General features: G+C 40.8%; 1 protein-coding gene across 2 annotated transcripts; it reads left to right on the top strand.

The window, feature by feature from the left end:
• The first annotated feature begins 4,157 nt into the window (after nt 1-4,157).
• On the top strand, nt 4,158-24,344 carry DDX17 (DEAD-box helicase 17). 2 transcript variants are annotated; one of them, XM_012554841.2, is made up of 13 exons: nt 4,158-4,528; nt 8,701-8,851; nt 9,521-9,620; nt 10,783-10,916; nt 11,534-11,599; nt 12,882-13,023; nt 13,404-13,564; nt 13,647-13,819; nt 14,666-14,776; nt 15,033-15,094; nt 16,140-16,199; nt 20,148-20,384; nt 21,295-24,344. In XM_012554841.2, exons 1-13 carry the CDS (start codon nt 4,479-4,481, stop codon nt 21,798-21,800), a joined length of 1,953 nt encoding a protein of 650 aa, XP_012410295.1. In that variant the 5' UTR covers nt 4,158-4,478; the 3' UTR covers nt 21,801-24,344. The 2 variants fall into 2 exon arrangements, with proteins under 2 accessions (XP_012410295.1, XP_004373916.1); XM_004373859.2 differs by having other exon boundaries at nt 20,148-20,390.
• Nucleotides 24,345-24,374: the final 30 nt, after the last annotated feature.

Below are 24,374 nucleotides of genomic sequence, written 5' to 3'. Positions count from 1 at the left end.
TACCAACTTCTGCAGTATGAAATTGACTGAACATGCAATCAGGATGCACTGACAATTACTGGTGATTGGAACATGAAAGTTGGAAACAAAGAAGGATTGGTAGTTGGAAAACATGGCCTCGGTGATAGAAATGATGCCAGAGATTGCATGAAAGAATTCTGCAAGACCAACAGCTTCTTAATTGCAAATACCTTTTTTTAACAACATAAATGGCAACTAGACACGTGGACCTCGCCAGATGGAATACACAGGAATCAAATCGACTACATCTGTGGAAAGAGACGATGGAAAAGCTCAGTATCATCAGTCAGAATAAGGCCAAGGGCTGACTGAGAAACAGACCATCACTTGCTCATATGCAAGTTCAAGTTGAAACTGAAGAAAATTAGAACAAGTCCATGAGAGCCAAAGTATGACCTTGAGTATATCCCACCTGAATTTAGAGACCATCTCAAGAACAGATTTGATGCATTGAACACTAATGACTGAAGACCAGACTAGTTGTGGAATGACATCAAGGACATCATACAAGAAGAAAGCAAGTGGTCATTAAAAAGATAGGAAAGAAAGAAAAGACCAAAATGGATGTCAGAAGAGACTTTCAAAGTTACTCTTGAACGTCGAGTAGCTAAAGCAAAAGGAAGAAATGATGAAGTAAAAGAGCTGAACGGAAGATTTCAAAGGGCAGTGCGAGAAGACAAAGTATTATAATGAAATGTGCAAAGACCTGGAGTTAGAAAACCAAAAGGGAAGAACAAGCTTGGCATTTCTAGAGCTGAAAGAACTGAAGAAAAAAATTCAAGCCTCAAGTTGCAATAGTGAAGGACTCCACGGGCAAAATACTGAATGATACAGGAAGCATCAAAAGAAGATGGAAGGAATACACAGAGTCACTGTATCAAAAAGAACTGGTTGACATTCAACCATTTCAGGAGGTAGCACGTGATCAAGAATCAATGGTACTGAAGGAAGAAGTCCAAACTGCACTGAAGGCATTGATGAAAAACAAGCCTCCAGGAATTGACTGAATACCAATTGAGATGTTTCAACAAACGGATGCAGTGCTAGGGGTGCTCACTTGTCTATCCCAAGAAATTTAGAAGACAGCTACCTGGCCAGCCAACTAGACCAGATCCATATTTGTGCCCATTCCAAAGAAAGGTGATCCAACTGAATATGGAAATTATCGAACAATATCATTAATATCACACATAAGTAAAATTTGGCTGAAGATCATTCAAAAGTTGTTCCAGCAGTACATTGACAGGGAACTGCCAGAAATTCAAGCCAGATTCAGAAGAGGACGTAGAACGAGGGATATCATTGCTGATGTCAGATGGATCTTGGCTGAAAGCAGAGAATACCAGAAAGATGTTTCCCTGTGTTTTATTGACTATACAAAGGCATTCAACTGTGTGGATCATACCAAATTACGGATAACATTGTGAAGAACGGAAATTCCAGAATGCTTAATTGTGCTCATGAGGAACCTATACATAGATGAAGAGGCAGTCATTAGAACAGAACAAGGGCATACTGTGTGGTTTAAATTAAGGAAAGGTGTGCATCATGGTTGTATCTTCTTACCATGCTTATTCAATATGCAGGCTGAGCAAATAATCTGAGAAGCAGGACTACATGAAGAAGAATGCGGCATCAGGATTGGAGGAAGACTCATTGACAACCTACAGCATGCAGATGACACAACCTTGTTTGCTGAAAGAGGACTTGAAGCACTTACTGATGAACATCAAAGACTACAGCCTTCAGTATGGATTACACTTTAACATAAAGAAAACAAAAATCTTCACAACTGGACCAGTAAGCAACATCATGATAAACAAAGAAAAGACTAAGGTTGTCAAGGATTTCATTTTACCTGGATCCACAATCAACACTCATGGAAGCAGCAGTCAAGAAATCAAGTGGCGCATTGCACTGGAAAAATCTGCTGCCAAAGCCCCCTTTAAAGTATTAAAAACAAAGATGTCAGTTTAAGGACTAACATGCACCTGACCCAAGCCATGGTGCTTTCAATCGCCTCATATGCATGCAAAAGCTGGGCAATGAATAAGGATGACCAAGGAAAAATTGATGCCTTTGAATTATGGTGTTGCCCAAGAATGCTGAATATACTATGTACTGCCAAAAGAACGAACAAACCTGTCTTGATACAAGTACAGCCACAATGCTCCTTAAAAGCGAGGATGGCGAGAGTTCATCTCACATACTTTGGACATGTTATCAGGAAGGACCAATCCCCGGTGAAAGACATCATGCTTGGTAAAATGGAGGGTCAGCGAAGGAGTTTCTGAACAAGATGGACTGACACAGTTGCTGCAACAATGGGCTCGAGCATAACAATGATCATGAGGCTAGCGCAGGTTTCATTCTGTTTAACTGGACTTGCTGTGAGTCGAATTAACTTGACAGCACCTAACAGCAACCACCACAACAGCATAAACATTTATTGTCTGTCTCCCACATTACAGGGTAAACTCCATGAGTACAAGAACAAATTTGTTCACTGACGTGCCCCCAAAATAGTGCCTGACATACTTGTCAATGAATCCATGATTGAGTATACCTTTGTGTCAGTGGCAGAAAAAGGCCTTTCATGAAGCTCCCTTCTTTATGCAACTTTTACTACAGGGTGGAGACACTGGAGCCCTGGTGGTGCAGTGGTTAAGGGCCTGGCTGCTAACCAAAAGATCAGCAGTTTGAATCCACCAGCCACTCCCTGGAAACCCTTTGGGGCAGTACTACTCTGCCCTATTAAAACAAAACAAAGCAACCCGCTGCAGTCCTGTCGATTCCGACTCATAGCGACCATATAGGACAGAGTAGAACTGCCCCATAGAGTTTCCAAGGAGCACTTGGTGGATTCGAACAGCCGACTTTTTTTTATTTTCGGTTAGCAGTCGTAAAACTTAACCACTACGCCACCATTTTCTGCCCTATACAGTCTCTGTAAGTCGTAACTGACTCCACTGCAACATGTTTGGTTTGGTTTAGGAGAACACCGTTCAGCCCCCACAATGAGGGGCCTTGAATCTCCTCTCTTTCCCCATCTGTAGAAAATAAATAAAAACGTTAAGCAGCTGTTACGAAGGGTCCTAGCAGCTCGACAATTCTGCGACATTTGGCCAAGTTTATGAAGTCTTTAAAGTGCAGTTTCAGGGGAAAGAAGAAGGTAGGGAGAAGAAAGCCAGTTTAGAAGTGAGAGTGGACAACATGGCCTAGCCTGGTTAAAAACATGTACTTATGCTTTCACTTCTGCGTCTGAAGACCACCGTTCTTACGTTCTCAGAGAGCGCTTAGGGGCTACCACCAGCCTCCTGCGGCAGCGCCGTTTAATAGCGGGGAATGGGACAGCAGCGTCTACCTCAGAAGGTGCCCCACCCACAATCTGCCTCTGTGTTTGCACAACGTCAACTGTGCTCACTTGAGGATAGCGCAAATATTCTGTTCAGAAAATGCATTTCAGTGTGAATCAAGCAGAGAAGAGAGCGCTTTAAACAGGCTGGCAAGTCGCCGCCTGACCCACCCTGAAAAGACGGGACAAGGCGCATCCATCATGGCTGCCAAAGACAGCGCAGCGAGAGGCAACCGAACGGAAATGGCGCCTGGGCGCGCGGCTTGTCTCGGCAGGCCCAGGGCAGCGGGGCGAGGGGGTCGGCAGGGCCATCTAGGAGGGCCAACCAGGGACCCCTAAGACCCTCCTACGCTTTTGACACTGGGAGACCCTGGAATTGATGACGGCAATACGGAGACCAGTTATTGTCTCTGAAAGCAACGCTGGACTCCGTCCCGGGTTGGAATCCAGCAAAACCCTCTATTCTCTAAACAGAATGCGTTACGCATAGTGCGCATCTTCGCAACAGTGGGCTGGCTAACGCCACAAAGAATGTTACGTCGCACGGGTCGCTCTTCCCCGCCCAACCCCCCACCCCACGTTCTAGTTCAGGTGGCGCGAGAACTCTACGCCCGCTCCGTACATTGTTTTTCTTCTACCTACCGTAAAATGCGCCCATCTCCGCAACTAACGTAAACCGCTTCCAAGAATAGCCGTATTACTCTGAAAAGCCCTCGGGCTATTCCAAGGCGCTGTTTACGTATCGTCTCCGACGTACGTAGCGTTAAGCTGGAGCAGTCTCAGCGGCGGCCGCCATTTTGTGCAGGCGCTGGGAAGGGAGGAGACGCTTAAACTGCGGCACTGCCGGGTTTGAGGGTAGCCAAACCTACCCACCGTTTTTATAACCCCAATTCTCTGTGTTTTGCTCCCGTCTCCGACGAGAGAGGCGGCGACGGTGGCGTCTGCGACGGGAGATAGCGCGTCGGAGCGAGAGAGCGCCGCGCCTGCCGCCGCCCCAACAGCGGAGGCGCCGCCGCCATCGGTCGTCACCAGACCGGAGCCTCAGGCCCTCCCGAGCCCGGCCATCCGTGCCCCGCTCCCAGATCTCTATCCATTTGGGACCATGCGCGGAGGCGGCTTTGGGGACCGGGACCGGGATCGTGACCGTGGAGGGTAAGGGGGGAGGAGGAGGAGAAGAAAGGCCTTGCATGTACGTAGGGTGGGGGGAGGGTGTTTCCTGAGGAGGCTGAAACGTTCGGCCTAGCAGAGATTTTGAGGAAACTGCAGATCTAACAACTCCTCTCCTGAGTCCGGGAGGAGAGCGGGACAATGATAGCAGTTTAGTGCACGGGCCTGCAGGCGGGCCTGGGCCTCGGCCCCGCGGTCACTCGTGACCTGGCAGAGGGGCGGTGGCTTGGCCATGTTCCAGTCCCTCCTTACGGACGGCTGTCTTGGCGCGGCCTGGCCCCGAGGGGGGTGAGAGGCCGGGCCGGGGGTCCGCATGGCCGCCGCCAACCGGACCTCGGGCCGAGCCTAGCTACCCAGCTTTAGAGGCCCGCCGACTGAGGCGAGTCATTTGATCGCTCTAGGCCTCAGCGATCGTCCGGGAAACATGGATGTTTCTGAGCGAAGAGGGGGACGTCTCCTAGTTCCGCCTGGGAAAACGTTAACGCGAAATGGCTTCCCGTATGTTCTGTAGTACCATAGATGACTGTTAATGGGGCTGGAAACCTGGTTTTTAAATCACCTTCAGTATTTTTTTTTTCTTTTTCACTTTGGAGGAAGCACGTTCAAATGTAAAACAATGCACTTACTTGAAATGTATATGATCGTGTTTGGGAAGGGAGTTTTTTTGCGGGGGGGTTGTTATTGTAGTTTTAGTTTTTTTCTTCTTGGTCTTTTTACCCGCTGACTGTACCGCAGTATTAACTTTTAGGCCTAGCTATAAAAAATTTTTTCCAGTGCCAATGCCAAGGTTTTCTGGGATCGATGTTAACATGGGATCAAACTTGAAGCCCTTTCAGAGACTGGGATTCAAATCTTAATGTCCGTTAAACGAAAAAGCTCCTTAAGAGATCCATGCGTTGATTTGTATTACTGCTGTTTTCATTATACAGGTTGTGTGTCTTTTTAGAGTAATATGACACCATTTCTTAATATATGCATGACTTTGGGCAAGATCCTCAACCGAGCTTATTTCCTCATCGAAAGATGGGAATGATAATTGTCTTTACTCTGCGGTGTTTTGTTAATGTTATTCTGTCCCAACATTTTGTCTTTTGTGGCTCAAATACACAAGCACCGGACTTACTAGCCACAAATACCTCAATTATCGCTTAATTTACAAAATAAAACATAATTCTTTTGATTGTAGCTTGTTAGGAAGGAAAATATTTTGTCTTGGTGTTAAAAAATGGAGGGCTAAAAATGAAACGTTTGCTTAGAGTTCACAGTATAGCTAAGTGTAGAAGTGAATTTCAGTACATCCACTTAGTAAAAAGAATTATATCTAGTAAAGTTGAAAATGACCGAGTAATTCCTCTCCAAGCTTTAAACCCTACGCTGTAGGACCTAGAGAAACCTTTGCACACGTGCCCAGGATGCATGCACAAAAATGTTAGTAACAGCATTGTTCCATGATAGGAAAATACTATAAGCAACTGAAACGTCTGGATAAATTGTAGGTATTGGTACAATAGAATACAATACAGTAGCTAAAAGGAATAACCTTGCAACAACATGGATCACTCATAAACATAATATTGTATCAAAAATCAAGTCGTGGTAGAAGGATAGCTTGTTGAGGGTATGTACCAATATGGTAAAACTAAAGAGCAAGGGAGTGATTAGCAGAATTCAAGGTAGTTGTTATGGTGGAGTAGTAAACTTGAAATAGGCACATAGAGGCCACCACAGTACTGGTAGTGTTTTTTTACCACGGGTGTTTAATAGTATGTTGTATATATGCTTTAAGTGATAAAAATAAATTATTTGAAAAGAAAAAAACGAGTGTGGATAGTGATTCATACTTAGTTTATCCCATGTTGACTCTTCTGAGTATCAGATGATTTTTTTTTTTAAGCCTTAAAATTATTACTTTCAAACAATGGCACTCTTCTGTAAGGTCTGTGCCCTAACTACCTTCTTCACAAATTTTCCTTTATGATTCAATAAAAAACATTTAATGAGCAGTGTAGTGTACCAGGGATTAGGTTATGTTCATATTTAAAGGATGGCACGTATAGGCTCAGTTCTACGAGGATAAAAGGTTTTCTTTCATTTTGAGGTAAAAATTAATTATAAACATAGAAGACAGCCCTTTTTTTTCCCCCTTTCAAATTTTGCTTTGAGTATAGAATAGTACGCCTTGGAAAAATAATCGGCAATAGGGAGAAAGGGGAAAATACCCTTTTTGTCACTCCCTTAAGAAATGGCTGCTTAGGATAAACTTTAAAAGGAACTTCTTTCAAAAGTTGTTTTTTTTTTTTCTAAATTGTTAGTTTAAGGTCTGAGCTGGAAAGCAGCATTGAAATGGCACCTTCTAGGAAACACATAGATTTATATAAACTAGACTGACAGAATCTCTGAAAATTGATCTTGGTCATTTTTATTTTCTTCGCATGACAGTGACAATGTAAAGACTTGGCTTTCTGTTTCACGATGAGTTTCTTATTTAAAATTGTGCTAGCTGCCTCGTTTACAAGTGGAGGAGAAGAAGGGGATCAGCCAGGGTGGTGAGTGGTCTCTTAGCATTGAGTCTTAACCTGAGGGCATATTAGAGATGTCTTTGATTTTTTTTCTCCCGTTTGATATGTGTATCTGTATGTTACATGCTTTTTTTTGTTTTGATTCTTATTTTCCTTTTCTGGTTTTTCTTACTGGTTCAGCAGTAGTAAGAATCAGCCAAGTTGTGCCTTTTGTGTGCCAGTGGTCCCAAATACAGTTTCAGTTTTTTGTGTGTATTTAGGGAAATGTCTAGCTGGGTCTTTGAAGAGTTCTAATGCTTTGAATTGCAAGGGAATTGAGGCTCATCCATAGTTATTTTTTCTTTTCAGATAATTTCTTTTTATCACTTGAGGCTGTCTGAGTGGGTTAGACATGAAAAGGAAAATTCAGAGTCAGTGTAGTATTTTACAAGGAGTAAGGAAATGGCATGAAGAAATACTGTATACTATTTGTATACCAAACAATGACTCACACTTTACATAGGTTTGAAATATGGCAATGAAAGTCATTTTAACGTTAGGGTTCTAGAAGAGTAGCTTTTAATTTCTTGCGTTTCGGGTTTGGCTACATTTGTATTCCAGGTGAACTTGGGAAAAGTATGTAAAGTGAGAAGAATTTGATATTAAATAATCTGTTGAGTTTTACTTTTGTATATCCTAAATAATAAGGGTTAGTAATGGTTTCTTCTGTGGATTAGTAGTTAAGTTAATAACACCATGTGCCTAGGAACCAAGAAGAGAGGTACAAGATAAAGGTGGAGATAAGGGCGCAAAGGTCATAAATCTTTCTTCTGGCTCTTGTTCCATTAGCATAAACTTTCACCTTTAGTGAAAACCGTCCCACAAGTCTTTTACAGTTTCTAGCAGATTTCCTTAGACTAGCGAGTAGGAGTGCTCATCATGGCACCAAAGGGGAAGGGTCAAGAAGGTGTTGTTCCAAGTTTGGGGCAACTTGTGTGAAGTATATTTTTATCAGTCCACAATCTTGAGTTTAATTTAAGCATATGTGTCCTCCTTTGCCCACCCTTTTGGATAGTTTAGAGATAAGCCCGTGTGCTTTCTCTACATGTCCTGAATATTATACAAGGGTAAAGACTTCTCTCTGTTTTATTCATGTCAGTATCTCCAGCACCACTTAAAACGGTACTTAGTACATAGTTGGTATCCAGTAACTGTTTGTTGAATGAATGAGTACAATTGTACTCACTTATACTGAGTGTTTGCTTTGCCAGGCACTGTTTTAAGCACTTTACACAGTAATTAGAGGAAGTTGAGGCACAGAGAAGTTAAATAATTTGCTTAAAATCATACAGTAAGTTGCAGAGCCAGAATTCAAACCAGTCTTGTTCCAGGATCATGATCCTTATGATAATCTATTTTTCTAAATATAAGCATTTTTAATTTTTCATCTATTGTAACCTGTATTCATAACTATTGATTGGAAACAAGAGGAAGTTGTTTCACAATTTCTCTCCACACTTTCAAATAAGTGTAATAGAATACTCTTTTTGGAGGGAGGCTGGTCACATTGTAGGAGTCCTGTCTTTTGCATATTTTATGGTACCTAAGGTATATTGCTTTTAAAATCCTAATAAACCAAAAATTTTGATACTTCTGTAGATTTGGAGCAAGAGGTGGTAGTGGTCTTCCCCCGAAGAAATTTGGTAATCCTGGGGAGCGTTTACGTAAAAAGAAGTGGGATTTGAGTGAGCTCCCCAAATTTGAGAAGAATTTTTATGTGGAACATCCAGAAGTGGCGAGGCTGACTCCGGTAAGTTTTTTTTTTTTTTTTTTTTGGTGGTTTTTATACACAGGGAACCTAGTGGATATATTGGCTGGAGTTTACTCATATACTGCTGCTGTTAGATGTTTTATTCCAGCGCAGTGGTACTTTTCTTAGTTTCTTATTAAGACTGCTGATACTCATAAGAGGAACCAGTTTGAATATGCACCTGATAGAATACTTCGTCCTTATTTGTTAATTATGCGTCCCAACCTGTTTGTCATATATAATTTTAAGTGTATAAATTTATTATATTGGCATTGTGTGCTCCTATTTGTACTTGCTTACCTCATTATGATTGTTCTGGAGTCTACCCATGGAATAGTTACTTGTTCAGAAGAAAGTCTAATAGAACATGGGCACACGGTCCATGTTTTCTTCCTCTTCCTAGTTCTGACCTTGGGCCAAGTAACTTAGCCTTTCTGAGTATCTATTTTCTCATGTGGAAAAAGGAACTTATGTCACTTGCATCACTAACTCACAAAGTTGTGAGGATTAAATGAAATTAAATGGAAGCACTATATGAAGTTTTAAATACTTATTTTCCATTCTCATTTGTGAATTGAATGGTGGTTGTCCAGCTAGGTTGAAGTCTAAACGTCTGCATTTTCAGAATAACTTGTTTGCTAACTTGTTTTACTTCGTTTTCTTCCATAGTATGAGGTTGATGAACTACGCAGAAAGAAGGAGATTACAGTGAGAGGGGGAGATGTTTGTCCTAAACCTGTGTTTGCTTTCCATCATGCTAACTTCCCACGTAAGTGTTCTTTAATCCAGGATTTTAATTGTTGATTTTGGTTGAAAGGTAAACATGGTAATAGGTTATTTAAAAGGTCTGACCCAGGCTCAGGGTTTTGTTGAAAAGACAAGTAGGAACTTTTCACAGAGGTAATACAGTTAGTCCCCAACTTACACAGTATTTAAGTTATGATGAACCGCATTTACAGCTGTCCATTTTTTTTTATGATTTATGTTTTTTTTAATGTATGTATGTATTAAAATATACCTGTAAGTTTCTATGTAATGTTTCCAACTTGCAAAGGCAAAAGATTGGATTTAAAAAGATGCTGATATTAATTAAAAGACAATAATTTTTTTTTAAATGAAGTATTCAACTTAACATCAGAACCAACTTTTTACGGAGTCAGAACGGAACCCCATCATAAGTCGGGGACTACCTGTATTGTTTTTTTTTGTTTTTTTTTTTAATTCCTCAAAATTTAACACTAGAGGTAAATACCCTATCAGTTGCATAAGAGTTTTTTTTGTTGTTAACAGGGTTTTTTTTTATTATTATTTTTTATGGTAAATGTATAGGTAGCAACGTTTGCCATTTTAACAATCTTCACGTGTATAGTTAAGTGACGTTAAATATTTAAGTTCATCATGTTGTTCAACCATCACCATTAACCATTTCTGAATTTTTCAATCACCCTTAACAGAAGTTTAGTGTCCCCCGAGTGTTGTGTCTTCCTTACCCCTTCCCTCCGTCCTGCCCCTGGTAAGCACTAGTAAACTTAGGTCATAAGAGGTTTTTTAGTGCTCATCTGTTCTCGATTTAAACTGAGGGCGTTCTTTCTTTTTTGAGGGTTTCTCATCTTCCACTAGGGTTTTGCCTCTGCCTTTTAGAAAACTGCAGAATGAGATTGCGTTCTAAGCTGTATATCATTGAATTTGGCAAACAATAAGTAACTACTCTGTTTCCATACTGTATTAGATGCTTTAGGCGGTAGTTCTGAATTTTTTGAGGGAGAGGGTAGATGACTATGGTAGTGAGCTGGTCAGAAGATTGAGTAAAGAAAAACTTCTTGGAGAGATGTAAAAACTGAGTAAATCTTGCCTTCGTTGAGACTAGATGTTTTTAAACGTGTGTTCTTAGTTTCATTTAAAAGCAATACTGTGTTTATTCTTTCTTACAGAATATGTAATGGATGTGTTGATGGATCAGCACTTTACAGAACCAACTCCGATTCAGTGCCAGGGGTTTCCTTTGGCTCTTAGTGGCCGGGATATGGTGGGCATTGCTCAGACTGGCTCGGGGAAGACATTGGCAGTATGTACCACCTTGTGGTAACTTATTTTGCTATTCTAGTTATCACATTTATTCTCCATTCTTTATAAAATTATAATTCAGATAGTGTGTTGGTGATACACCGGCTCTTTTAGCTATCTGAAGAACATGGAAGTATTTAATGTTCAAATTTATGTTGTTCATATGTGTGGCAGTGGTGAGTTCTGTTAGTCGTTTTCCTATTTAGGCATTATCAATTACTGTGATAAGTTTAGAGGAGCCCTGGTGGCACAGTGGTTAAGAGCTTGGCTGCTGACCCAAGAGGTCAGCAGTTTGAATCCACCGGCTACTCCTCGAAACCCCTATGGGGCAGTTCTTCTCCATCCTGTAGGGTTGCTGAGTCAGAATGAGCTCAAGAGCTACAGGTTTGTTTTTTATGGAGCCCTGGTGGCACAGTGGTTAAGAGCTTGGCTGCTAACCAAAAGGTTGGCAGTTCGAATCTACCAGCCACTGCTTGGAAACCCTATGAGGCAATTCTCCCTGTCCTATAGGGTCACTGTGAGTCAGTATCGACTTGACAGCAGCGGGTGATAAGTTAGAACTGTTAAGATAATGGCTTAGTTTTGGGATAATAAGCATGTCATTCTTGTTCCCCCCAGTATTTGCTGCCTGCAATTGTTCATATTAACCATCAGCCATACTTGGAAAGGGGAGATGGCCCAATCGTAAGTGTGTTTCAATTTGCTTAGAATTCTAACTACAATTTAATAATTAGTATGTTTCACACACTGTTTTTACATAAACTGTGTAATTTTATTCTCAACCCAACCCCATGACTGGAAGTCGTATTAATCCCCACCTTACTGATACAAAATCTGAGGTACAGTGCATTTAAATGACTTGCGCAGGGTCACTACAGCTATTACCAGTAAATGGCTGAACTTGAATTCAAACTAAAGTCTGATCACTGTGTGTACTGTCTTCATATGTAGACATTTACTGTGCACTAAATCCAAGTGCAGTACTTAATTGTTGGCTGTGTTTAGAGACTGTTAGGAACATAAAAGAGGTATGAGGTAAGATCCCTGCCTTACGGATCTCAAAGTCAGTTTGGGGATATATATTTGTGATTAAATAATACTTTCGTAAATTTTCTGATTTGATAATTTTCACTTAATGTATTTTCTGTAAAATTTGAGTAGTAGTATGAACCTTTTGAAAGTGTACTTTTACCTGTTTTTTTTTTTTAATTGAGCTTACAGTTACTGTATATGTTTATAAATTTTACATACAGTATTATAGTATGTCTCAATATTCAAAAAAGGAAATAATGCATTACTTTTTAATACATCGCTAATATCTGATGGCTAGTATACCAAGCAGATTCATTGTGCTTTATTGGTATATATGATACATTTTTCAAAGATCCCTGATTTTGTGGTGTTTTGGCCTACTACTTGTCAGATTATATATAAGTCATTGTTGTTTTTGTATAATCTGCCTGGCAGAGAGCTTAAACTAGAAGTAAAGTGTCAGCTCAGCCATTTTCTCGTTCATGTGTTTCTTACTAATGTCTAATCTATGGTTTTGTTGCATAAATATTTATCGCCCCTTGTTTATTTTGTGAGAGTTGTATAGTTTAAAATTAGGTAATAAAATCTGTAAATCCATCTAAGTAGCTCACATAAACTGTAGTACATCATAAAGTGTCAAAAGTAAACCAAGTGAGGGTGCCTGTATCATTTAAGTAATAAATATTACTTAAGTGTTATTTAATCACAAAGAATGTATATTGCCAATCTGACTTTTGAGATCCACAGGGCACTTAAGTTCTAATATTTTCTTCCCACACTCCAGTGGACTCTGTTATACTCCCTGCCCCCTAGTCACCCACCCTGTCACAGAGTGCCAGGTTAGACAATAGAGAAAGAATACTACTTTTTTGTATTGTGATTTTTTGTTTTGTTTTACTTGGGATGAGTGTCTGAAGTATTTGTTTTATTTCAGTGTCTGGTTCTGGCTCCTACCAGAGAGCTTGCCCAGCAAGTACAACAGGTGGCTGATGACTATGGCAAATGTTCTAGATTGAAGAGTACTTGCATTTATGGAGGTGCTCCTAAAGGTCCCCAGATTCGAGACTTGGAGAGAGGTAATGAAGGGATATTTTAGTATATCAGTTTTTTTAGTTTATCTCGCTTTACCAATTTCTGAGTCAAATTGAAGAGGAAAAGAGTGGGTTCGTATGGGGAGAAGTAGAATATTTCAGCAGCTTAGAAAGTCTTAGATACGGTTATAATAGCTATTTGGAGAAAGAAAGTTATGGTTAGGGACTTCGTAAAGATTTGGTGATCATACCTCAATTTTCCTTCCATCATGTTTTTGAAAGTACTGTGTTAAAATTTAGCTACTTCTCTGCAGTCTCGAGTTCATCTGAGCTGCTGCTGCTTAGTTTGCTGAGGCTTGGACAGTGTGTAAAGAGGAGTTCTTAACTGGCTAGCCCTTTATTTATTTATTTATTTTCCTTCACAGGTGTTGAGATTTGCATAGCCACTCCCGGACGCCTGATAGATTTCCTGGAGTCAGGAAAGACAAATCTTCGCCGATGTACTTACCTTGTATTGGATGAGGCAGACAGAATGCTTGATATGGGCTTTGAACCCCAAATCCGTAAAATTGTTGACCAAATCAGGGTATGTAAAGCTGATACTTCGTTAGATGTCCCTTGCCTGTGGCAGTTTCATAGCCTAAAGAAAGCATTTCCTTTCTTGATAGCCTGATAGACAGACCTTGATGTGGAGTGCAACCTGGCCAAAAGAAGTAAGACAGCTTGCTGAGGATTTTCTTCGTGATTACACTCAGATCAATGTGGGCAATCTGGAGCTGAGTGCCAACCACAACATCCTCCAGATTGTGGATGTCTGCATGGAAAGTGAAAAAGACCACAAGTATGAAAGAGATTTCGCTGTATTTTGTTAATTTAATAAATCCATATAATCCTTTGAACTTAAAGTGTCAGCCAGTATCTTTTGAGGTCCAAAAACATACTGAAAGCTTTGTTAACTTTCCAACAATCCACCCTTTATATCAGTGAACAGAGCATTGTAGTTAAAGGCAAGGACTCTGTATCCTTGGATTTGAATCCTAGCTCTGCTAATCAGCTGTATAATTTTGGGTGGGTTACCTCTTGATAGGAGCCCTGGTGGTGCAGTGATTAAGAGCTCAGCTGCTAACTGAAAAGCTTGCAGTTCGAATCCACCAGCTGCTCCTTGGAAACCCTGTGGGGCAGTTCTGCTCTGTCCTTTTGGGTCGATGTACATCGTAATTGACTCAACGGCAAACAGGTACCTCTTGTTAGGAGGCCTGCCGTGCAGTGCTTAAGCCCTTGGCTGTTAACCAAAAGGTCGGCAGTTTGAACCCACCACCCGCTCCGTGGGAGAAAGATGTGGCAGTCTGCTTCTATAAAGATGTACAGCCTTGGAAACCCTATGGGACAGTTCTACTCTGTTCTTACAGGATCGCTATGAGTCAGAATCGACAGCGGCGGTGTGTGGGTACCTCTTGGTGCCTCAGGTGCTTCATCTGTCAAATGGGGATAATCAGGCTTGCTGTGAGGATGATATGAGTTATTAAGAATACAGAGGAGTGTCTGGTTCATAGTGCTGTATGTATGTTTATTAAAATAAGAATGTGAAAAGAAAATGCTATGGTTTTGACAGGTTTTTTTCCGGCATATCTCCCACATAATGGAGAGGACTTTTTTACACGTACGTTATTGTTGATCTTACTTTCAGATTGATCCAACTCATGGAGGAAATAATGGCCGAAAAGGAAAATAAGACAATTATATTTGTGGAGACCAAGAGACGCTGTGATGACCTCACTCGAAGAATGCGCAGAGATGGGTGAGTGCAGGACCAGGCTAATTTTAACTGACCTCGAATTTGATAGCTTAGTAGGGATTTTTTAATTAGTATTGTGAATTTTTTATAATATTTCAGTGATGCCTAACATGCAGTTTGCTTTTCAAGTGAACACAGCTGCCTGTTCATGTAGCCTAACAAACCTTACCAAAATAATATATGATAGCACTTCTGTTTAAAGCTTAGTTTTTCTTACTTTTTAAGCTTTCTGAAATATTGGTCACTTTTCTTCTGACAGTTGGCCAGCTATGTGTATCCATGGAGACAAGAGTCAACCAGAAAGAGATTGGGTACTCAATGGTGAGTTCAGAACTAAGCATTTTCAATGGATTTTTTTCTAAATGTTCATGTTCTATTTCAGGGATCAAGAGCCAGATAGTAAATATTTTCAGCTTTGCGTTCCTGTGGTGGTCTCTGTTGCAGGTATTCAGCTCTGCTGTTGCAGCACAAAAGCAGCCATAGACAGTATGTAAAGGAATGGCCTGGCTGTGTTTCAGTAAAACTTGATTTGCAAAAATAGGCATTGTGCCAGATTTGGCCCAGAGGCCGTAGTTTGCCTATCTCCTGCTCTAGCTGATTGAGAATTACACACTTCGGGCATGTCTTTATAGTCCTTTAAGGTCTACGATGTCTTCTTTATGTAAAGTTATCTGTACACATTTTCACAACTTCCACCATCCCGTCTTCATTTAGTAAGTTCTTGTTTTTAATAAAAAGCCCACCACCTGTTTTCAGCATAAAAGCAACTACCTTTGTGGAATATTTGACTGTTCCTGAAATGTTTAAAGGAAAAAGCCCCGTGATCATCAAGTTATGTTTTAGCGTTTCTTCTAGCTCTTTTGTTGTTGTTCACGACTAGTTTTAAGGGAAAGTCCATTGAGTGAAATGGAAGAGACTGTATGTAAGAAATAATATGTATTCATTTTGAGAAAAATACTGTTTCTTCTTTTGTTCCATATTGCTTAAACTTGCCTCTCCCTCCCTCCAACTTTTGGTTTCAGTTGTTTACTTTGGGAGATAACTTCAGTGTTACCATTTAAGAGAAAAAAAAATCTAATTCATGTTAATTTTGTTAAAAATTGCTACTCCATTTCAAATATACTTTATTAGTAGAGGTAACTTTTTGTCTATTGCCACTCTGCTAAAGGTGAGTATAATATTTTTTAAACATTCCTAGTTGTAAAAGGATTTTGCATTTTCTGAGACCATTACTTGAAATTTTAACATGATCAGGTAAAAAGGCCAGACAGTTAGAAATGCTTATTTGGTTATATTTTAATACTTGTCACTCAGCCTTGATTGGGTAACTTGGATTTGATGGTGCCATTCTTGTTTTGCATTGCAGAGTTCCGTTCTGGAAAGGCTCCCATCCTCATTGCCACAGATGTAGCCTCCCGAGGGCTAGGTTTGTATAGATAGGTGTCTCTGTTAATGGTATATGTATCTTTTGGTTTAAAAATTTGTTTGACGTTTCAAATGAGAGTTGGATATATGTGTTCTTAGATAAATACTTAAAGACAACAATACGAAGTGTGGTTTTCCCTCACGATTTTTTTTTTTTTAACCTTGATTTTTTCCCCCCTTTTTTTAAATTTTCAAAGTCTCTTCCTGCTCCTGACAAACAGGCTTTGGTCTGCAGAAAGGCCTAGGCATGACTTTTCAGATAGACAGAGGGAGAGGAGACATTCAGTTGAATAGTTCAACTTCTTAGTTTTGTTCTGTTTTCTGGCTGGATAGAATGAGTCTGGTTTAACCTAGCTATTGTGAGCTAGTTTCTTTAATTACTATTTTTCATATTCCAATCTGTTTATGCCAGGCATATGTGGAGGTCTCAGTACCATGAATGCTAACGTAATACATCCTTATAATTTACTGAGTCTATAGTATGATATCATTCAGCAGTTAGATCTACAGTGCCCAGTTTTATATCCTGAAGTAAAATTATCACGGGCACTCAGTTATCCCTTCCCACCCACACTTGTGTCATAATTGTGTTGACTTCCAATTTAAGAATTTAATTTGAATATGATGATTTTCTGTAGTTTTCTACTTATTATAATTGAAGATGTATGCAGATATTTTAAAGTACTTTATTTAGCCCATTCTGAGCTAAACAAGGCTAAACTAAAACTTTTATATTTAAAATTAAGTTATTTCTATCACAAGGAAATTTTAAAATTATTGACAGGCATTTAGTTTCTTGCCCAGTGAGGTGAGAAGTACCATATTGCCTTATAATATTTAACATAAAAAGGACAGGTGTTCAAACTGGAATTAGAAGAGTGAAGAAGCCTTCTTATACATTGCACTCATCATTCCTTCCTTCAGAGGTGGTGACCTGTAGCCATGACTGAAAATTGTCTCTGCCCTCAGAGGTCATGTCTGGATCTGTGCGGTTAGAACTTGGGCCTGTTGGGAGAAGGGGCTGAGGCCTGAAAGCAAGTTTACATAAAAGCTTTCAGTAATGGTTTTAAACAGGCTTGCTATGTGCTGGTAGCTTCTTTGTGCATCTTGCCTAGACGATTAAAATATACTTGCTCCATGTCCCCCTGCATTCCTAAACCAAATCAATTGGCTACCATTAGAATAACTTAGACTCTTCATCCGACCCCCACTCATCCAAATGAGGGGAGAGGGAAGGTTCCTGAGTCTGTTTCTTGTTACTCAACATTAGTGCTTGTTTTGGGCCCCTTTGTTTGCTGCCTTGTAAAAATCAAAAGGAGGGGGAAAACCCACAAAATGGCAGAATTCTGACCAAGGTCCTACAAGATACTGGAAAGTGAAGGCTTCTACCTCATAGACAGGGGTGCAATTTTTAGCTGAGTCACCAGGCCTTTTTTCACTTCCTGTCAAGCGATGACCTCTTAAATGTTCCCTTCAGGTAAGTTCTTTGATTCCCATAATTTTATTAAAAACATCCTCAGGAAACCACTACTCCGTTTCCGCTGAGATATTTTTCCTTTTTTTTTTTTTTTAATTTAAATTACAGTGTTAAACTAAAAGTACTGAATTTATTTTTTTTGTTTTGTTTTTTAACAGAAGCTTTGATATCAGCTGCAGATCACTCAATACATGGCCGAGGCAAATCTACATTGGCCCGAAGCAGCTCTAGATGAGCCTGTTGGCTAGTCTTAGTCGTCCCTCTCAGTTAGTGATTGGAGATTGAGGCCATGTCATAGGGCTTTTTGATGACAGACAACAGGTTATCCCAGGCAGCTGGCCACAGTGTTAACTTTGCAGTTTCTTACTCTGCTACAGCATCTTCTCTAAAGGCAAAGAGATAAAATTGTGGCAGGGCAAGCTAGACTGGAGAAAACCAAATTCTGCGCTTGCTCTTATATGCCCTCAGCCCAGTTGTGTATGTGCACACAGGATACCTGTCTAGTACGAAGAACTTGCACCCTGTCTGCTCCCTATTGAGCCCCTCCAAGAATACTCCCAGATAGTAGTATCGGAACTGCCGACTCCAGTCCCCAGTGCTTTCTGCTAGAGAAGCATACTTCGTATATCCAGTACAGTAAGTCAGCTTGCTCTGCTGCTCATGGTCATACACAATGGGATTGACTTCAGGGGCACTGTCCTAGCTCTGAAGATGTGGCCTTAGGGCATAGTTCCCCACCCCACCCCACCCCCATTGTACATCCCTCCTTGCTCGGTAAGCTTTTTTTCTTTGTTGCATCAACGCCCCTAGCCGGAGACTCACGCTGCCCCCTGTGATAACTGCCTTCTCGTCTTTCTGGTGTGATTCAGGACTTTAGGGGTCAGTAAAGACTGAGGAGCCTTTATTGTAATAAGAAACAGACATAATGCCCCTTTCTTCACAGGCCCTTTAACAATAGCTGATTTTTTTTTTTTTTTCCCAATCATCTCCCCTTTCCCCTGAAATTAATCCAGTCTGGGCAATAGATGCAGTCTGACCCTTTGGATGTAACTTACATTTTTTTATTAATTATTTTTTTCTACAATCACCCCAATTATCCTTGGGGGAGGCGTTGGAGGACCTGAAATTTTTACCCGAACCCAGGTTCTCCGGCGCTTGGCAACCAAATGGGGCTACAGAGAAGCATCTAAGCCAGTTCACAGAGCGAGCGTGTGTGGGGACTTCTCACTGCCACGGACCCTTGATGCATGCTCCCCGCGCTCCAGTGGTCCCGTGTCAGAAGGCGGAGTTTTCGAAAGGAGGCCGCCAAAAATAAAAGGCAAAGAGACGGGATCGGCTGCAGCGGTTTCCCAAAGGAGGAGGGAGTGTGCATCGGTCTGGTAACAAACAGAGAATGTTTTTTAATTATTTATATCACAAAAATCTGTGTTTTATCTAGGATATTTTCTGAATATTCTTTGTAAAATGCAGATTTTTTTTCCACAAAACATTAGGATTCTTTCTGTTATAGTCTTAAATTTATTTGTTTAAGGAGGTAAAAATAATACATTTAGCTGAAAGCATTACACTAACATTTACATACTTTAAGCATTAGGAGGCTATTCAATCCAATTCCCAGCAGTGGACAGAATATTAAACTTGTGTCTCAAGGTTTCATGGTTCTCCCACACTCTGGCTTATTTTATTTAATTTCCCAGGTCATGTAGACAACATTTGATAATTGAAGCAAGTACTAAGTTGAAGTAACCTTGAGTTAAGCAAAAACCTCATTTGGCAGAAGCTGGGCTTGGTAGTACAGTGAAATTTTAGTGTAATGTGCTTCTGAGGTAACTGAAAGGGGAAAGATAATTTGGATGTTTCAGCACAGGAAAATAGGTGTGTGCTTATCTTTGGCTCTGATCAGAGTTTTTAAAAAGACAGCAAAAAGTTAATGTTTTTAAAAGTCTCCTTCAAAATGTAGTGATAAAGTATATGAAGCTGTTTTCATTTTGCTCTGTGATTGGTTTAAAGGTAAGTTTATTATATTACTGATAGATTTTGCCAGGCTTCTCCCAACAGAGTAGAAGTGATTTGGCCTTGTAACTTATCAGTGGTGCCACTTTCTTTTACATTCCAGTTTTGAAAGGTTGGAACTGGAATTTGCCAGTCTGAAGACCAATCTTGGTACAATTCCTGTCAGCACATTGGTTATAGTACAGAAGAGGCAGGAGTTTGGATGGTTGGATGGAATCACCGTAGGGTTTTATAGCTGATAAAGATGCCACAACTTGTCCATGTCCCAAGAATCACTAATCCTCTTGTACTCTGTTGGGATGAGTCTTTTTTTGTTTCTGTTCAGAACGGTTACTAACTTGATCTTCTTTCCTCTTGCTGTCATCTGCATTCGTGCTTCCCACCTGTCGTTGGCATATCCTTTACCTTCTCTTTCTCTGCCACATCAACCTATATACTGACTCATCATTGGCTTTGAAGATGTGGAAGATGTCAAGTTTGTGATCAACTATGACTATCCAAACAGCTCGGAAGATTATGTGCACCGCATTGGCCGAACGGCCCGTAGCACCAACAAGGGCACCGCCTATACCTTCTTCACCCCAGGGAACCTAAAGCAGGCCAGAGAGCTGATCAAGGTGCTGGAAGAGGCAAATCAGGCTATCAATCCCAAACTGATGCAACTGGTGGACCACAGAGGAGGAGGCGGAGGAGGGGGTAAGGGTAAGTCCTGGAGTTTTCCAGGTACTGCCAAGATACAACCTCTTCTAAATAAGAAAATGTAAAGTTTGGGGGCTCGTAGTATTGTCTGTCTTTTGCAGTACAATACTTCCGTAGATAATATACATTGACCTTTGAGTCCATAGTGTGTGTTCACAATTAAGCTGAATTGTAGTTGCTTTTAATACCTTCAGAAGGCTTAGTATTCTTAAATTTTTCATACGGAGAGAGCAGGCAGTAACTTTACACCATTTTATGGTAGTAGAACCTGGGGCATTGGCGGTTGACCTGAAAACTGCACAGTTACAAAATATGTTAAAATCTGAGCCTCCTGGTTTGGTAGTAGTTCCACCCCACCCCCCACCCCCCACTTGCCCGTTGATACTGCACATCAGAATCACCAGAGAGGTTGTAAAAATATGGATTTAGTGAGTTCACAATGGAGCTAGCAGCTTGTAGTTTTTGTAAAGCTTGTGAGATGATCTGATGGAGCTAGGCCCATAAAGCAACATTTGAGAACCACTGTGTGCTAGTAGGGAACTTATTCATGGTGGTATGAACTTGGCTGCTTGTCTTTACTTCTAACTAAGGTAAGTCACCTAAACCTCTTTACCATCTTAAATTTCTAAGATTGTGAGTTTTTTTGCTATCCTCAAGAAAGGGCCTAACAGGGTGAGAAGTTAAGTTCTGAACAATTGAGCGTATATTCTTCAGTGTTTACCACCTTTGGATATGCCCAGTTAAAGAACCACATTACGGATTTATGTTTACAGCACTGATTTGGAGGTTGGCTTGGCTAAAGGTCAGGAAAGAATACTGAATACTTTTATACCTGGTAGAGTTTTTACATGCAGTTATGTTTGAATCATGGATTTGGCACTAAAAACTCCATGTATTTTCCTATCAGGAGGTCGTTCTCGATACCGGACCACTTCTTCAGCCAACAATCCCAATCTGATGTATCAAGATGAGTGTGACCGGAGGCTTCGAGGAGTCAAGGATGGTAGCCGGAGAGACTCTGCAAGCTATCGGGATCGGAGTGAGACCGATAGAGCTGGTTATGCGAATGGCAGTAGCTATGGAAGTCCAAATTCCGCCTTTGGAGCACAAGCAGGCCAATATACCTATGGTCAAGGCACCTATGGGGCAGCTGCTTATGGCACCAGTGGCTATACAGCCCAAGAATATGGTGCTGGCACTTACGGGGCTAGCACCACCACCACAACTGGGAGAAGTTCACAGAGCTCTAGCCAGCAGTTTAGTGGGATAGGCCGTTCTGGGCAGCAGCCACAGCCACTGATGTCACAACAGTTTGCACAGCCTCCAGGAGCTACCAATATGATAGGTTACATGGGGCAGACTGCCTACCAGTATCCCCCTCCTCCTCCTCCCCCTCCTCCTTCACGTAAATGAAACCATCGATTGGTAGTGACTTGTGCAGACTTACTACATTTAAAGGAATGCTGTCCTTTTTTTTCCCCCTCCTCTCCCCCTTTTCTTTTTTATTTTTCCCCAACCATTGTGATTGTCGTTCATGCAGATTAGTTAGAATTCACTGCCAGGTTTCTTCTGTCTGCCAAAATGATCCAGTCTGTAATAACAGATTTTGTAAAAGAAATATACACACACACACACATATATATATATATATATCTGACTGGAAGAGATTTTTCCCAGCTTCTTGCATGTTGAGGATATTTGAGCTGATATTTTTCATCTTAAAAGAAAAAATAAGGTATTAGGCCCTTTTGTGGGAGCCCATTTTTTGTTGTCCTGAGTTTGGGGGCAGGGTGGGAGGGGGGTTGGAGGGCTGAATTGGTCTGCAGAAGAAGGTGGCATCTGTGCTTTTAATTGCTTTCGTTGCTGGGTTAGAAAACCAAGAGGGATTTCCCTGCACACATTTTCCATAATGCTGTATGCTTCTCAAATTGGAAAAGGGTTCCTCAGGCCTGATGATTTTTTTTTTAAGATGGTGCTTTTGTCATTGTCACTTTGGCTGATTGCTTATTAAGTACATTTGGCAATTTAAAAAAATTCCCAGTTGGTTTGTCTCCCTTTACTCCTCCCCCCACCCCAATTTACTGAAAAATAACCATTTTAGTGTCAGGTTAGAAATTGAATTGCTGAGTCTGAGTTTTTTAAGTTATGTTTTAAATTAAAAACCACAAGTGTTTATTGCATTGGTTAAACTAGCATCTCAACATCTGGGTGGAAGCTACCTATTTTTCTAACCCTGTATATAACCAGGGACCATCTGTGAAGTTCATTTTTCAGCCAGACAGCTGCTGTGAGCAGAATGAACATAAATGCTCACTGGAAGTTTGCTTTATTAACCACTTGTCCATGCATTCATCTGCAGTGTAAAAAGCACCTTTAATTATAAACAATATACTCAAAATGGGCAAATTTTATTTTTTAATGTCAGTATTTGTAGCGCTAGAATGAAAGCAAGGCTTTATCAGCTACTCAGCCGTTTTGGCCAGTTATCTTGAACAAGGAATCTTCAGGGTTCGTTAAGAGCTTTTCTTTTCTTCACGCCCTGTTCTCTGCAGTGCTTTGTAACAGCTTCTGGATGCAAAATTTCCTCGGCATCCTTTTGCACTCAGCTTTTTACAGGTAGGTAGTGCTTCAGAAAGGTTACAGAGGACTAAAGCTTAAGTCCTTTCACTTTTCCTCCATCTGAAGGTAGGTGAGTGTGTCCCCTTCATAGTAATACTATTACACTGGGCCAGTATTTTCTGCTCTTGTGTTCACTGTAACAGGACAGGGAGATCAGACAGCCCCAGAAACCTTCCAAATCCAGTGTGGAACTTTTTTTTTCTTCCTTTTTTCAGTGTTAAAGGGGGAAGCCTCCACTGCATTCTTTGGCTGAGGCCTCAGAGTGCCAATTTGTAAGACCAAATTATCTAAATACTTGAGTGTGTGTGGATCCCCCCCCACCTTTTTTTAAATTCTTCAGGGAGAGAGAAGGGATGGTTTCTGAGGGGTTTTGAAAGTATGGTTGAAATGTTCCACGTACAGGTAGGTTGTCAATATAAAGCTGTAATTATATGCATGTAAGAGCTTTGACACCCTCCCCCCACCCCTTTTTTCTTCTCTTTTTTTCCCTCATCTTGTAGAAGTTGAGGCTGGGAGGATGGTAGGCACAGGAAAAATGTGGCAAAACTGCTCTGTGCTTTCAAACCAAAGCGTCAGACCCCCTACATCACCCCAAGATTATTTTTGGTCTAAGCACTGACCAGTCCGTTATGGACATTACTCTCTACAGCCAAATTCTGATTCTTTTTCTCCACCTTTAGATCCCACCAGGCACACAGAGGTGCCATCGGGGGCATGCTACCCTCTTGGAGCTCTTAGAAAGCATCCTTTCGTGGGGGAAGGTCTCTGGGCAAGCAAGTGGTATTTGGTCTGCTGCTCGCTTCCCTTTTTCCACTAGGGACATTGTAATCATAAAATCAGAACAACTGCGAATTCAAATTTCAAAAGCTGTTTTGTGGCCTGAGCACAATGGAAATCTCGCAGTTTTTCCTATTTATAGCTCTAGAGTAACTCTTCTGCCTCCGTATCTGTCGCTTATAGTTCAGGTTCTGCTGCTGCTGCAGAACATAAGCAGAAGAAACCTCGTTTGATGATAGTTACTGCATTCATGAGTTGATAGGGTTTCAATATTGAGCTATAAACTGCTTGTCCCCACTTCCTGCCTAACAATTCCTTGTGTGGACTTCTCTCATCTAAAAGGTTGGTGGCTTTGCTTGGGATCAGTGCTCTCTTTTCATGTCCTTGCTGGTCTCTGAACACATTCCTGTTGTGTTAAGACTTGAATTGGAAGATTTGTAGATGTGATATTCAGGCACAGGAGGCTAAGAGCTGTGTTACTATTCTTAGTTTGTAAATTGTCCTTTTGATACCATCTTGTTTTCTTTTGTAGGTATAAATAAAAACACTGTTGACAATAAAGAATGAACCTTTTATTGTTTAAAAACTCTT

Source organism: Trichechus manatus, unplaced genomic scaffold (genome assembly GCF_000243295.1).
Source record: "Trichechus manatus latirostris isolate Lorelei unplaced genomic scaffold, TriManLat1.0 scaffold00027, whole genome shotgun sequence".
NCBI lineage: Eukaryota > Metazoa > Chordata > Mammalia > Sirenia > Trichechidae > Trichechus > Trichechus manatus.
Note: the sequence above shows the minus strand (reverse complement) of the source record. Positions and strands in the feature narration are given on the sequence as shown.

What these genes read in the sequence shown, in the direction of transcription:
- DDX17 (XM_004373859.2), top strand. Translation starts at nt 4,479, where the DNA reads ATGCGCGGAGGCGGCTTTGGGGACCGGGACCGGGATCGTGACCGTGGA. An exon ending in CGGGATCGTGACCGTGGAGG is followed by an intron (nt 4,529 to 8,700) that starts GTAAGGGGGGAG and finishes ATACTTCTGTAG; the next exon opens with ATTTGGAGCAAGAGGTGGTA. An exon ending in AAATTGTTGACCAAATCAGG is followed by an intron (nt 13,565 to 13,646) that starts GTATGTAAAGCT and finishes CTTTCTTGATAG; the next exon opens with CCTGATAGACAGACCTTGAT.